Genomic DNA, 12,458 nt, shown 5'->3' with positions numbered 1-12,458 from the left:
TATTTGGAGAGATCTCTGTTCTTTTTTCAGCAACAAACTTTTTCTGAAGAATTGGATATCTTTCCATTGATAATTTTCATTGGCAATTTGTTCTTTTTTTTCTTTCAAAACAAAATCAAAATCTTTCAACTTTTGCTTCTAAATTAAAGAAAAAAATCTATGCATGATCAAATTTGGGTTTGACTTGAACATAGAATTCACTTGCAACTGGGCAAAAGCAGAATGGTGTATTTGACATGCGACAAATGATTGGGGTAAGATCATTATGATTCAATAATCATCGCATGATTTCTGAGCTCAGATGACCAAGTTCATTGTCATTCATGTTTATCAAAAAAAAAAAAAAAAAACTGGAGTAGAAGGGGAAAAAAATGGAAACCAAAAACTTTGTGTATTTTTTACAACCAATCATGGACTTTTTCCAAGTTACCTTTATCGCTTCAAAAAACGAGGAACAGATCATTGCCTTTGTGGCGAAATCAGCACTCCCATCCATTACTTAACAACCTGCAAATTAACTGCACATCTAAAGCACATACATGGCTGTGCCTACTGCTAAAAATGTCACACTTTGGATCAGAGCGATTTTTAAAAACAAAAATGTAGATTGAAAAAAGTGAAGAAAATAACTAGATGGATAGAAGACAATGAAGACAAAGTGATTCCATAGACACCATTTCAATCAATAGCACAAATACAAACTGCACCATTTCTCCATTCACAAAGAAAAAAGAAAGTGATCAACTATAAAGAAGACAGACTGATGGCACAAGAAAAGTATAGTGCTGTAGAAATCAAACAATTTAAATGGAAGATTATATCAATTATGAATTTTATATCTGATTTATTATTGATTTCAATATGCAATTTAGGATTTTATATTCGAATTAAGATTTAATATGCGATGCAGAATGATATGTTTGATTTCTGATTGTATATGTAGATTGTGATCTTACAACTGATTTTATACTTGTTATGATTTTGTAATGCATGTTTTTTTTATAAATAAATTGCGAGAGGTATCCAATCTGTGGGGACAATGAGCCGATATTGCCATATGGAAATGTGGCCTGGATAGCGTTTGGTTTGACATGGAGTAGAAGTGGGAGGGCATAGAAAGTTCCTTAAAATTATATATGCACACCTTTTGTGTTCCTCACTGTGAGGATAAATGCAATTTTTTCAAGTTCATCTTGTACTCAAAAACTTTGACTGAAAGGAAGAAAATTTTTGGTAAAGGAAAAAATTTAAACACTAAAATAATATTGAAGGATATGCAGCAAAAAAAAACCTTAGACTTAAACAGTTATTTTCAACTTATAGAGAATTGACTGCATTTTTTTTAAATATTGTCCCCTTGCATGCCAGAAGCACAGATGTGTAATTTCCCCCTTCTTTATCAGATGGCTGGATATTTTATTTTGCCATCTAAGTTGTGCCTGAAAGGCAAATGTGTATCAATATTGAAACACGTTACAAAACATTTTTAATAAAATAACTTCCATTGATTAACATGAGTAGGGTAAACTATTCAAACATTAAAATGCCATTTCTCACATTCATTTTTTCCAAGGACATCGCACATTCATACTTCTGGCATGAGGGAGGATGGTATGTGCTTTTGAGAAACTCTGAGATGCCAGAAGCTGAAAAAGGCAGGGGGTGAAAATTCAGAAAAGAGCATGGTACAGAAGTTCAAGAAATGGTGATGGAAGGGAGAGGGAGCAAACAAAAAAATTCTGAAATGGGCATATATAGGCAGGGCTGTCTTAAGAGCATCATCGGCCCCCAGTGCGTAGTGATTTCTCCGAGGCCATACCTGGCAGATTCTTGAAAAATTCAACTACTCATTTTTTTTTGAGGTCCCTCTTCTCTTGAGTGTGCCCCGGTGGGCCCCATGCCTTAAGACAGTACTGCATATAGAAATTTAAATTCAGTAGGGGGGAGGGGGCAAAAATTCAGAAAAACTTTATATTTGAATGACAGATATTGACATGTTTTTTGACCGAATCCTTAAAATATAAAAATTCCTGATACGTGAAGTACATCTGAAGACAACACAGATAGGTGATAGGCAATAACTGAAACGGCAAGAGCAAAAATGGCTTTTCCCTCCCTCTGCAGTAAAGGTTGGCTCTGGTGTCCTAGAGAAATGTTTTTAGGGTAACTGTAGCTAGTTGTTGAAAATATTTTTGTGAATGATTTTCTTCTGTTATTTTTAATGTCTCTTTTCTTGGTTAGGTTATTGAATTTTAATTTTCCAGGATATGGGCCTGGCTGGGGAGGTCCAGGATATGGTGCATATGGTGGACAAGGATATGAAGGAAACGGTATGGGTGTTTCCTTCTATTTTGTTTTTCACTATGATTCTGATTGTCAAAAATCTGTGTTCTCACATATATACAGCTCTACTATGAAATATCGTAAAACTATCCTGCTTTGGATAGCTAGTGTTTTAACCTCGGTTTTTTTCCCTAATGTACCAGTGGAATTTATTTCTCTTTAATTTGACACGGTTGTATCAAAACAGTGGAATATTCAAAACTAATCTTGTAAAACTAAGGAATGGTTTTACAATGATTGCCGCTCAATACGATTGGTGATAAAAATGACCAATTGATAACTATATCCATCAGAAACCCAGAAGCAAATACGATGACTGCATGGGGTTTCATGTGAAAAATTTTTTGTTACACAGAATTGGTTGAAAAATTTTCAATCATGCTGCTACATTCCACTCTATCTTTTGTCATCCTGCTGTAAAACTAAAATGTATATTATTTCCATTAAGCTGACATCCCACCATTGATTCAGCCATTGCGAGAAGTCAAAATACTATATATAGGCCTACTTGTGTATAAGCTTACACCACTCTCCTCCAATAGAGACACACATTTTTTAACAAAAAATTCTGCTTATAAAATGAGTAAATACTGTAGATTTGTTAGATTTGTTCAATAAATGGATTACGATGCTCTTTTAATGTATGGTACTATCCATACATTCTGTTTATGAAAGTGTTTTGGCCGAAAACTGGGAATCTGGTAAACTGAAAGAAACAGACTGAGAATGGAAAAAAGAGTGTTTTTTTAGGAAGGCATTATAAAAGCACCACAGGTGTATGGATTATAGCAGCTACTAGGGCCCGATTAAGATATTTTGAGTAGAGTACAGAAATGATTGTCAACAAAGGAGGTCATATACCTTCTGACCTTCTACATAGTCTTGGTGATTGATAACGATAATCTATAAGGAAATTTTAAAAAAATATGAAATTAAATGATAATTTCTGGTTTAACTTTAGCTTCAAAATGTTCAGGAAAAAAAAAAACCTTGTAAAAGAAATTGATCATATCTGGATTTGGTTTATATTAAATGAAATCCTGATAACCACACAAACAAAATCTTTGTGATGTTATGATATAGATCTATTTTCCGTAATGTGCAAAAGCTATAACAATACCAGAATGATAACACTATCTGTGATTCCCATAATCTGCATCTACTGTCTTAGAAAAGTCATATTTTTTTAAATTTTTATATTTTCAAATATTTAACTGCTAGGTATTTCTCATTAGGACTTTCTTATGGCGGAGGTTATACCGCTCCACCCACCCCAGGCAGTTCTTCTCACCCTTCTACTGATGGTTACGCTGAACCTGATGCTGCAGCAGCAATGTCACAAGTTGGAAGGAAGCCAAATGCAGTCCCACGACCAGGCATGCCAAGGGACATTCATGGTGAGTTGATGACCATAACTTATTAAAGTAGTTTACTTTATTTCCTTAAATTAATTTAATTTATTTATTTGGCTTTTGAAGGCAAAGAGGCTATGAAATGTGTTACTAGTTGATTACTGACTAGGGTTTGCTAAAAATTAGTTTATATCATTTGCAACAGCTACTCTCCCATTTAATTTTCCACTGTCAATATTGTTTGGACATTCACAATTGGCACTATATGAATATGCAGGTCACTGAAGAACCAGTATGTGCTATACCAAGAAGAAAGCATCACGTCAGGAATTGTCCTGGTGGAGAGTCTGCCATCCAGTTTTGCTATCATGCATTGATACATATATAGGCAATAACCTGTCGGTTTGCTTAAGCTTTGGAATGTGAAGTTGGATGGTATCACTTCTTAAGCACATAACCCACATTCCTCAAAAATTATCTTTATGTTAGGTGTACATACGCAGCTCATTTCAGCATACACCAATTCTTTGGAAGTTCTTGAGAGGAATGTTCACAACGTGTTTATATGTATTATCACATTTTGTTATCAACTAACATGACTTTTGTAACATCAAGTACCTCCAGCACCTCCACCCATACTGCTTCATAAATACATAACTGTTGTTTGGTATTTTACAAGAGTTGTTCAGAAAATTAAGACAACAAATGGTATTTATTTATTTCAAATATTTTTGTGTGACAAAATATGTATTACAAATTGTTCATAGTTCATGCCTTATTTTTGTACTTAAGTGCCATCATTATCCTAACATTTATTTAATCTGTGGGCTAGTTTCTATGCCTCAGTGTTGTAAAAATCTGCCACCGCCAACTATAGCCACATAGTGACTTTATTTTTCATTGTGCCGTCATCATGGATCTGCTGTCTGTTCCCTAAAAGGTTCTTCAGAGCAAATGGAAGTTATTGGGTGCAAGGTCGAGGATGTATGATGAATGGTCTAAAATCGACCACTCGAATCTTTTGAGAGGTGCATTGAGGCAAATTTGAATAGGTGGACATCACTTGTCAACATTGCCCCTTCTTTTCTTTTAAGTAGCCCATCAAAAGTGTTGCAAGCTTGGCAATATACAGCTGCATTAATTGTGATGCTGGGAGGTTCTGTCCCTGGAAGCAGAAATCAGGGGGAGGAAGTGATTTTTTTCTCTGAAATTGATGTTTTGAATTTCTTGGCTTTTGATGAATTGTGTGTGACTTATTAGATGATTATTGCTTGCATTCATGAGCAATGGTCTTGCCTCCAGAGAATTCACAGCACAACATCATTGCATTTTGTCAATTCAGTTCTCAAAATGGAGACTATTTCTTTATGCATATACACTGGTTACTCATATTCGAAGACATATATGACAGCGCGCACTTCACAATCAGCGGAAATTGGAAACACTTGCTACTTAAGACAGACTCAATGTAGCAATGATAAAATACCACAGTAGGAAGGCTAAAGATTATGGTCGAAGTCAGCATTGCCAATGTGCACAATAAAATGTTACTTTTCTGTTCTTTACATTATGTATCATTACTTTCCGAACAACCCTTTTACTTTCTGTAAAACTAGCAGCATTGTCTTACAAAAATTGATCTCCACATATCCCTAATTTTTTATTCCTGTTTGATTCTGTCATATACATTTTTTATTCGAGATTCTGTATTGTAGATATTCCTTATGTATATATTAATTTTTTTTTTTTTTGAAACCTAGCACAACTCAGGTCTATCGCCATAGGCAATTTACTATCTAGTGAGTTGTGCCGGAAGTGTAAGTGTGTGTACCTAATACATAGCTGCCAAGTCTCCCGAAAAGTTCTTAAATCTCCCGAATTTTTAAGAAAATCACAAAAAATCCCTAATTGTCCCTAAACATTCCCTACTTCATTAAAAAAAATCGCCGCTTATGAAAACAATCCCTAAGGAATTTCTTTCGGGGCATGAAGACTCTTTTTTTCCCCTTTTGAAATGACGCCACAAGTCATAAATGGGGAAATTCCCTTTTTAAGGAAGTTTTACAAAACCCTCTGATGGTAACAAGAAAGTTGTTTGTCTTATCGCGCAGGGAAATGGCTTAGCAGACAATAGTCCTGGATAATAATTGAAGATTATAGTGACGCGCATATGGTCAAAATTTCTTTTGTTGAAGTTACATACGTGCGATATAACAAAACATGAATACTGATAAGCAAAAACATATTTAATCAATTTTAAAGACACTTATTCCGATTAATTTCCTCTCATAAAACGTTCCAGAAGAGGGCCGACTTTTCCTTTTTGTACAAGTTGTGTTACGGACATGATCATCGGTCATGGAAAGACTGTAATCATTACTCGTGAAATGAAAAAAAAAGAAAAAAAATCAAGCAAGTGTCTTAGTCAGTGTTCTTCAAAAATTGACGCTTTTTTCCTTCATCTTCCGATGATTTTGTGGTCATTCGCGCAGAATGTTTGTTCACAGCGTTTCTGATTGAACACAATATTTATTTTTACATCACTGAAGTTTTGGCCTCCAATTTCACTTGTTTTTCGCGTAGGAATTTTATTCCCAAGGGTTTAACTTCCATGTTTGTACAATCCTTATTTTAATTTCACTTCAGTTTTTGAGTAGGGATTTTATTCCCTACGCTTTAACTTTTATGTTTGGAAAATCCCTATTGTATTTATTAGGGAGTGGTTTAAGCATAAAATACAGGTTTGTGCGAAAATCCCCCGAATTTTCATTTTCAAAAGTTGGCAGCTATGCTAATAGTCTGAGTGCATATCTAGTGTTCTGTATGATTTTTCAGTGCTGCCATCTATATCTCAGAAGGGAAGTGAGTGATGTGTAGTGACTGAATATTTGTGCTGTTTGTAGGACTATTGCTCTCTATGGCGAGACTTTGCCGCTGTGGTGGTCAAGTGGTTATAGTGACGGATTCGCGATGCGAGGATCCGGGTTCGAACCCCACAGTGGTGGTCGGCTGAAGTTGGTTTTCTGTGGTTCCCGACTTCAAGGCGCGAATGCGAGCCGATCTCCCCAATAAAAAGTCTCGCCACAGAGAGCAACAGGCCTACAACGTTACAGATATTCAATCATTACACTTCACTCACAATTTAAAGTATAGATGGCAGCACTGAAATATCCTACACAGAACTACATACACACTCAGACTGTTAGGTATACACACACTCACTTTGTTCCAGACTCTGCCACGAAGCTGGGCTGGAAGAGATCTCGGCAACGGGATAGGTTCGGTGGCAGAGACCCTGGCGTTCATTCATGTGGCGAGACTTTTTAATGGGGAGATCGGCTCGCATTTGCGCCTCGAAGTTGGGAACCACAGAAAACCAACTTCAGCCGACCACCACTGTGGCGACGGTGGGGCTCGAACTCGGGTCCCCGCGATGCGAATCCTTCACTATGACCACTCGACCACCGCAGCGGCGTATATATGAATTATGTATATACAGTAGAATCTCTGTAACTCGACACATGGATAACTCGACTATCCGGATAACTAGACATCTATTATTCCCTTGGGTGGCCCAATACTAATTTCAATGAAGGGGGAAAAACTCTAACTCGACACATATTTGGCTTAACTCCGCTTAAGTCTACTACAACTTTTGTCCCTTTACTACTTTAACTTTAAAATCAAAAGTTGAAATTTTCAAAAAACTAGAATCAGGAAAACTCAAAGTGAACTCGCCAAAGAATATGGAGTTGCAGGGAACCTGAAAAATGAAGGAAATTTTTTTCAGCATTTGAATCTTCTTATGAACCAAGCAGAAAACACATAAGAAATCAGAATTCAGTGATGTAGAGGAAGCAACTCTTTTGTGGTTCAAACCCCTCAATCTCACTATCAGGACCAATAACTCAAGGAAAGCAAAAGATTTCACAAAAAATCTCAATCAAGGAAATTTGGAATTATCCTAAGTATGAAAACATTTACAGAAAATTAGACAAAAAAATTGTGAATTTGTAGATGTTAGGATGGACGCAAAATTTCTTTCTTAGATGCAGTTGAAATGATTGATTCTGCATATAACTCAGGCACGAGTGCCATGATTTGGAACTGCTTCCGTCATGTTGGTGTTTGTTCTGAGTCTTTAGAGAATGATTATTTCTCCAAAGAAAATTAATTAATTAAAATAAAAAGATTATTTCTCCTGAAGATTCCCAGATTAAGTGTGAAGAAAGCATCCAAAGCAAGTGCTTCATGTTTCGAAGAAATAGCATCACGCACGCACAGAGAGAGAGAGAGAGAGAAATGATCGGACAAAAATTTAGAGTGAAACCCCGCTAACTCGACATCCACTTAAGTCGACATGTTTGTTGATATTTTTGGGGTGTCGAGTTTCTGAGAGTCTACTGTATTTGCTATTTTCACATAAATTAATAAATTTCTGGGTACACCCACCCTTCCGGAATGCTTCAATATCTCTCTAAGATGGGAAGCGGGGTGCATCTGATCCTTCAATGCTCAATGTCATCTACATTACACTAATTGCATGATTCATAAACAACCTTCCATTTATAATCATACTCAATAGGTTAGAGGACACTAGGGCTGCAACTAGGTGCTTGGTTAGCCTAGGCAAGCTCATATTTTGGTGCCCCCTTGTCATGTTGAAGGAGAGGTTAAAGAGTGAATTAACTTCAGACCCACCTCTGCTTTCCCCCCTCCCCCAGTTGCAATCTTGGACGGCACTAATAATACACACCAGGCATGTACCCTTATTCTGTATATCTAAGCAGCCTCATTTCATGCCCTTAATTTTCCCATGTGAAGTATTTCAGAAAATCAATCAGGAATCGGTTTGTTATTTTATTCTTTTTCAAACAGTGTTCTCTAATTTAACTGATGCGTTTGTGACTTTTGTTTTTTCAGGATATGGGGCTGCAGGCAGCTGGGCTGGTCCAGGCATAGGACCGAGTGCAGGCTTTGGTCCTGATCCTTACCGCAGCCCAGATGGAGGTGTTCCTCGTCATGCTGTTGAACGATCTGCGATTCAGGGTTACCATCCGTATAAGCGCTGAGTAGAAAAACTAGACTTTTATTTTTAATCAGAACTTTTTGAAGACGTTGTATATTTTTCATCTTCATTTTTTTTGTTTTTGTTTGAAAGACACGTTTGGTCGTCTCATGTCTGAGGTCATAATTGTGCTAACTGAACCACTTCAGTATGTGAAGATAGGCTTTTTTTGTTGTTATTGTTGTTCAATTTCTTTGAAGACTTGGAAGTTCACTCTTGCGAAATAAACGGATAGAAGTGGGTTTTATATCATTCAAAAAAAAAGTTTTCTTTGCAGTGTAACATTTGTTATTTTAAAATTTTTCACTGATATACCAACAGCTCAGAGGTAAAGTTTGAAGTATTGGTTCAGTGATTGTTATGGTGAGAATGTTTTCTTGAAGAAATGTTTTACGTTTGAATTTAAATTATAATATTGACATATTTGTTATTCCCATCAAGACTATGAATTTTTTAGATTAAAATGCATCCTTGGAGGGGGAAAAAGTAGTAACCATATAAAAGAGGACTTTTTCACGCCCATGTATCACTAAGATATAACAAATGGAAAATTTCAAGACTGGCATTGTAAAAATAAAATATAGTGAGACTCCATGTAGTAGCATTAGAGCTGAGGTTGTTGTGGGTACTTGCGTGGGTCTGAGCAACTCCTAGAACTGATTCAGAAATTGAAATTTCCTAAAACTACAGACAAGCATTCACAGTCTCGAAACACTTCCTGCGTCCCTGACTACATATTCAGGCAACAGAAGAAAAATCATTGATGTAAGGGATTTATCATTATACTTGGAGTCCAATTCAATGTACATTATCGCTATGTGGCAGGGGTGGCCAACAGCTAGTGATTTATTTGCAGCCTGTGACTAGGTAAAAATTCTATATTAAACTTAATTACTGGTCATTGTTTTTCAGGTACTGGTTCCAACAGCAGACTTCCCGATTAACAAAACGATTTACATTCATTATTTCAAGTGATGAAAATAATTTACTATGTGATCACACACCATACTGTCTTTTCAAACATATAAATTGCTTTCAAAGTTTTATATTGGCATTTTTGCCACCTTGTTGCGCAAGTTGTGTGTTGTTATCCCTGTATTCAGCCACCTCATTCGGCATTTTGCCTGTTGTGACATTGTATTTGTGTCTGAATGCATATTTGAAGTTCTGCTCATTGTGAGACTGTAAAAAACCTTTACGAAAGTGGATGCCAACTCGCAGTGACACATCAAAACTTCAGCCAAAAAAAAGGCTGTCAACCCTAAGCAGTATTGATTTCTGAATTTTGACATGGCAGGTTGCTGGCATTCAATGTTGAATCAGACTTGCATTTCTTGAAACCGAAATACAGATATTCCGGTTGAAGAATATGACTCATGAAATAAAGAGTTCATATATTGCAAATCTGGTTCTGTGTAATCTTATAGACGTATAAGAACACCAGGTAATCTTGCTTATACACCCTTTCACATCTACAGATAGTCTGCCTAGTCCATGGGAAGTTTTTCATCCAATACCATACTAGAGATATATCTTACATAGAAATATCTCAAGTGTGGCCCATCTTATCATGGTTCACTTGTTTACTCATTCTGGATGGTCAATGCCATCCTGTAACTGGCTTCAGGTGCATTTTCCATCTCAATAATAAAACTCTCACTCGTCTACTGGTGTGTGAATCAATTTCTTGATCTTCGATTCAACTCTTGGAACTGCACTGGGGTATTGCCGTAGGAGGGCTGCAAAATCATGAGTAAGAAGTAAAATAATAAATGTGTGTGTGTGCATTATTATTTACAAAGGTTTTTAACAGCTGGCTGATGCAAAGATATATTTAGGAAAGAAAATTCAACTGCCCTTGTGGGGAATCGAACCCACATACTTGTGTTTTCCAGGTGACTGCCCTAGACCCACTAGACTACAGAAAGAGTAAGATATCCATTGCCTTTGTAGTCTAGTAAGGACGTGGGTTTGATTCCCAGCACAAGGGCAGTTGAATTTTCTCTTTCCTGAATATATCTTTGCATCAACCAGCTGTCATAAACCTTCGTATGGATAGCAGAGAGTGACATTATCCTCGCATTATTATTTGCTTATCATTATAATGAAACTTCACTCTGTTCATTTGCCAAACATTAAGCGAATGATATGTTCCCCCCCCCCCACCTGTATAATATGGATGCAGGCATAATGGGCAGTGAACTCTTTTTAGGAAGTTGTGGATTTTATTTTGTGCTTGGTTGTTTCAGAATGCTTTTAGCCTTGAACTAGAACGCCCTACAGTGAAAAATGACTTCAGTATAGGTTGTAAAGGGGATAAAAGAAAGGAGAAAAAGAACGAGGAATGAGGGAATGCACCTAAAATTGGGAAGGACTATATGTCTTTGAGGAGAAAAATGGGCCATCAGGGTGGTCAAAACAAGCGGTAGAAGGTAGTTGTTGTGATCACCAACAAAAGCCAACTAGTGCCCTAGGTTTGAAAACTATTTTGATTAAAACTTACTGACGCAAAACTATGGGGGAGGAGGGAGAAGAGTATGTTGAATTAATATCTACATCACCTTGTAATAGAAATTGTAATTGCTTAGTTCACATGATCCAGCTGATTTAATTGACTCTTAAACCAAAGTTGACTGAACATATTCAGCCAATTACTACTGATAGCTGCAATCAGTGCCCAGCAGAGTTGCATAAAAACTCGTTATGATTGAAACTTTCTGAAACCAAAGCATATGGTGGAAGGCTAAATATTTCAGCCAGTGTGCTCAAATGCATCACACCACTTGTTTTATGGTTGTATATGTGTGTGGCCTCCATAACACTTTTGTTTTCAGATTTATGGTTTTTTCTAGTTATACTAGTGCTGGTGCTGTCATCTGTTTTCCATATTTTAAAGTGAAAATAGCCTGAATTTCTATGTTCTGTAAGTATTGTGTTGGAAGTCTGTTCGCCATCTGCAGAAAGACAAACAGGAGGCTGCTCGCATTCGTGTCTCGAAATAGGGAGAACCTCAGAAAACTAACTGCAACTGACCATCACTCTGCCACCAATGGGGTTTGAAACTGCATCCTCATGATTAGAGTCAAGCACTAGTGCCTGTCCTGATGGGTTTTCGCCTATGCTCTCGCCCTCTATAGAGCTCAAGATGTTTGGTTAACCCTTGAATTTCATGTTATTTTAGGTCACCAAATTTTGGAGCCGCTGCACCAGTTTTTTTTTTTCACTCAGATCTTGGTTTCTAATTTAACATCTAAACATCGGGACTTTTGGTGCCATCCATCGGTAGACGGGAAAACGCCATCAGAAAATGAATGAAATGATTACGCAACAGCTGCTGCCATCTGATATTTATAGGAGAAAATGGAATTTACACCTAGTATCATACTTGTAAACTAGATGGCGGTGAACTCGTGGAAGAAATATTTTCCACATTATGAAATCATATAGGTCAGAGCCGTACAGCTTTCGGGTGAAACTTCAGTTAGCCAAGACCGACCAAAGCCTCCTAGATACTACTCTAGTACTTCTAAGAGGCTTTGGACCGACCCAGTAATAGCCAGGCTCGTAGGCGGAGATTGACTTGGAAGTCAGGAGGGGCAAGGTCATTATTGCTGGGGGGGGGGGGGCACGATGATGTCAGCTCATATATACATTAGATCAGTCGACTCCACCTTTGACGCTGAGTGGGCAATGCC

At 37.1% G+C, this 12,458-nt stretch overlaps 1 protein-coding gene across 1 annotated transcript in view; it reads left to right on the top strand.

The window, feature by feature from the left end:
- LOC149078385 (heterogeneous nuclear ribonucleoprotein 27C-like) overlaps nucleotides 1-9,009 on the top strand; it is a 29,145-nt gene extending 20,136 nt beyond the window's left edge. Inside the window, exons 9-11 of the mRNA XM_089242034.1 lie at nucleotides 2,265-2,330; nucleotides 3,579-3,740; nucleotides 8,619-9,009. Of these exons, the coding sequence (XP_089098160.1) occupies nucleotides 2,265-2,330; nucleotides 3,579-3,740; nucleotides 8,619-8,767 (377 nt within the window). The 3' untranslated portion in view covers nucleotides 8,768-9,009. The remainder of the gene's footprint in view (nucleotides 1-2,264; nucleotides 2,331-3,578; nucleotides 3,741-8,618) is intronic.
- The last annotated feature ends 3,449 nt before the right edge of the window (nucleotides 9,010-12,458 follow it).

This window comes from Pholcus phalangioides, unplaced genomic scaffold (genome assembly GCF_987345545.1).
Source record: "Pholcus phalangioides strain wild (caught in Gottingen) unplaced genomic scaffold, Ppha-v1.0 ptg000014l_1, whole genome shotgun sequence".
NCBI lineage: Eukaryota > Metazoa > Arthropoda > Arachnida > Araneae > Pholcidae > Pholcus > Pholcus phalangioides.
This window is presented reverse-complemented; position numbering and strand designations above follow the sequence as displayed.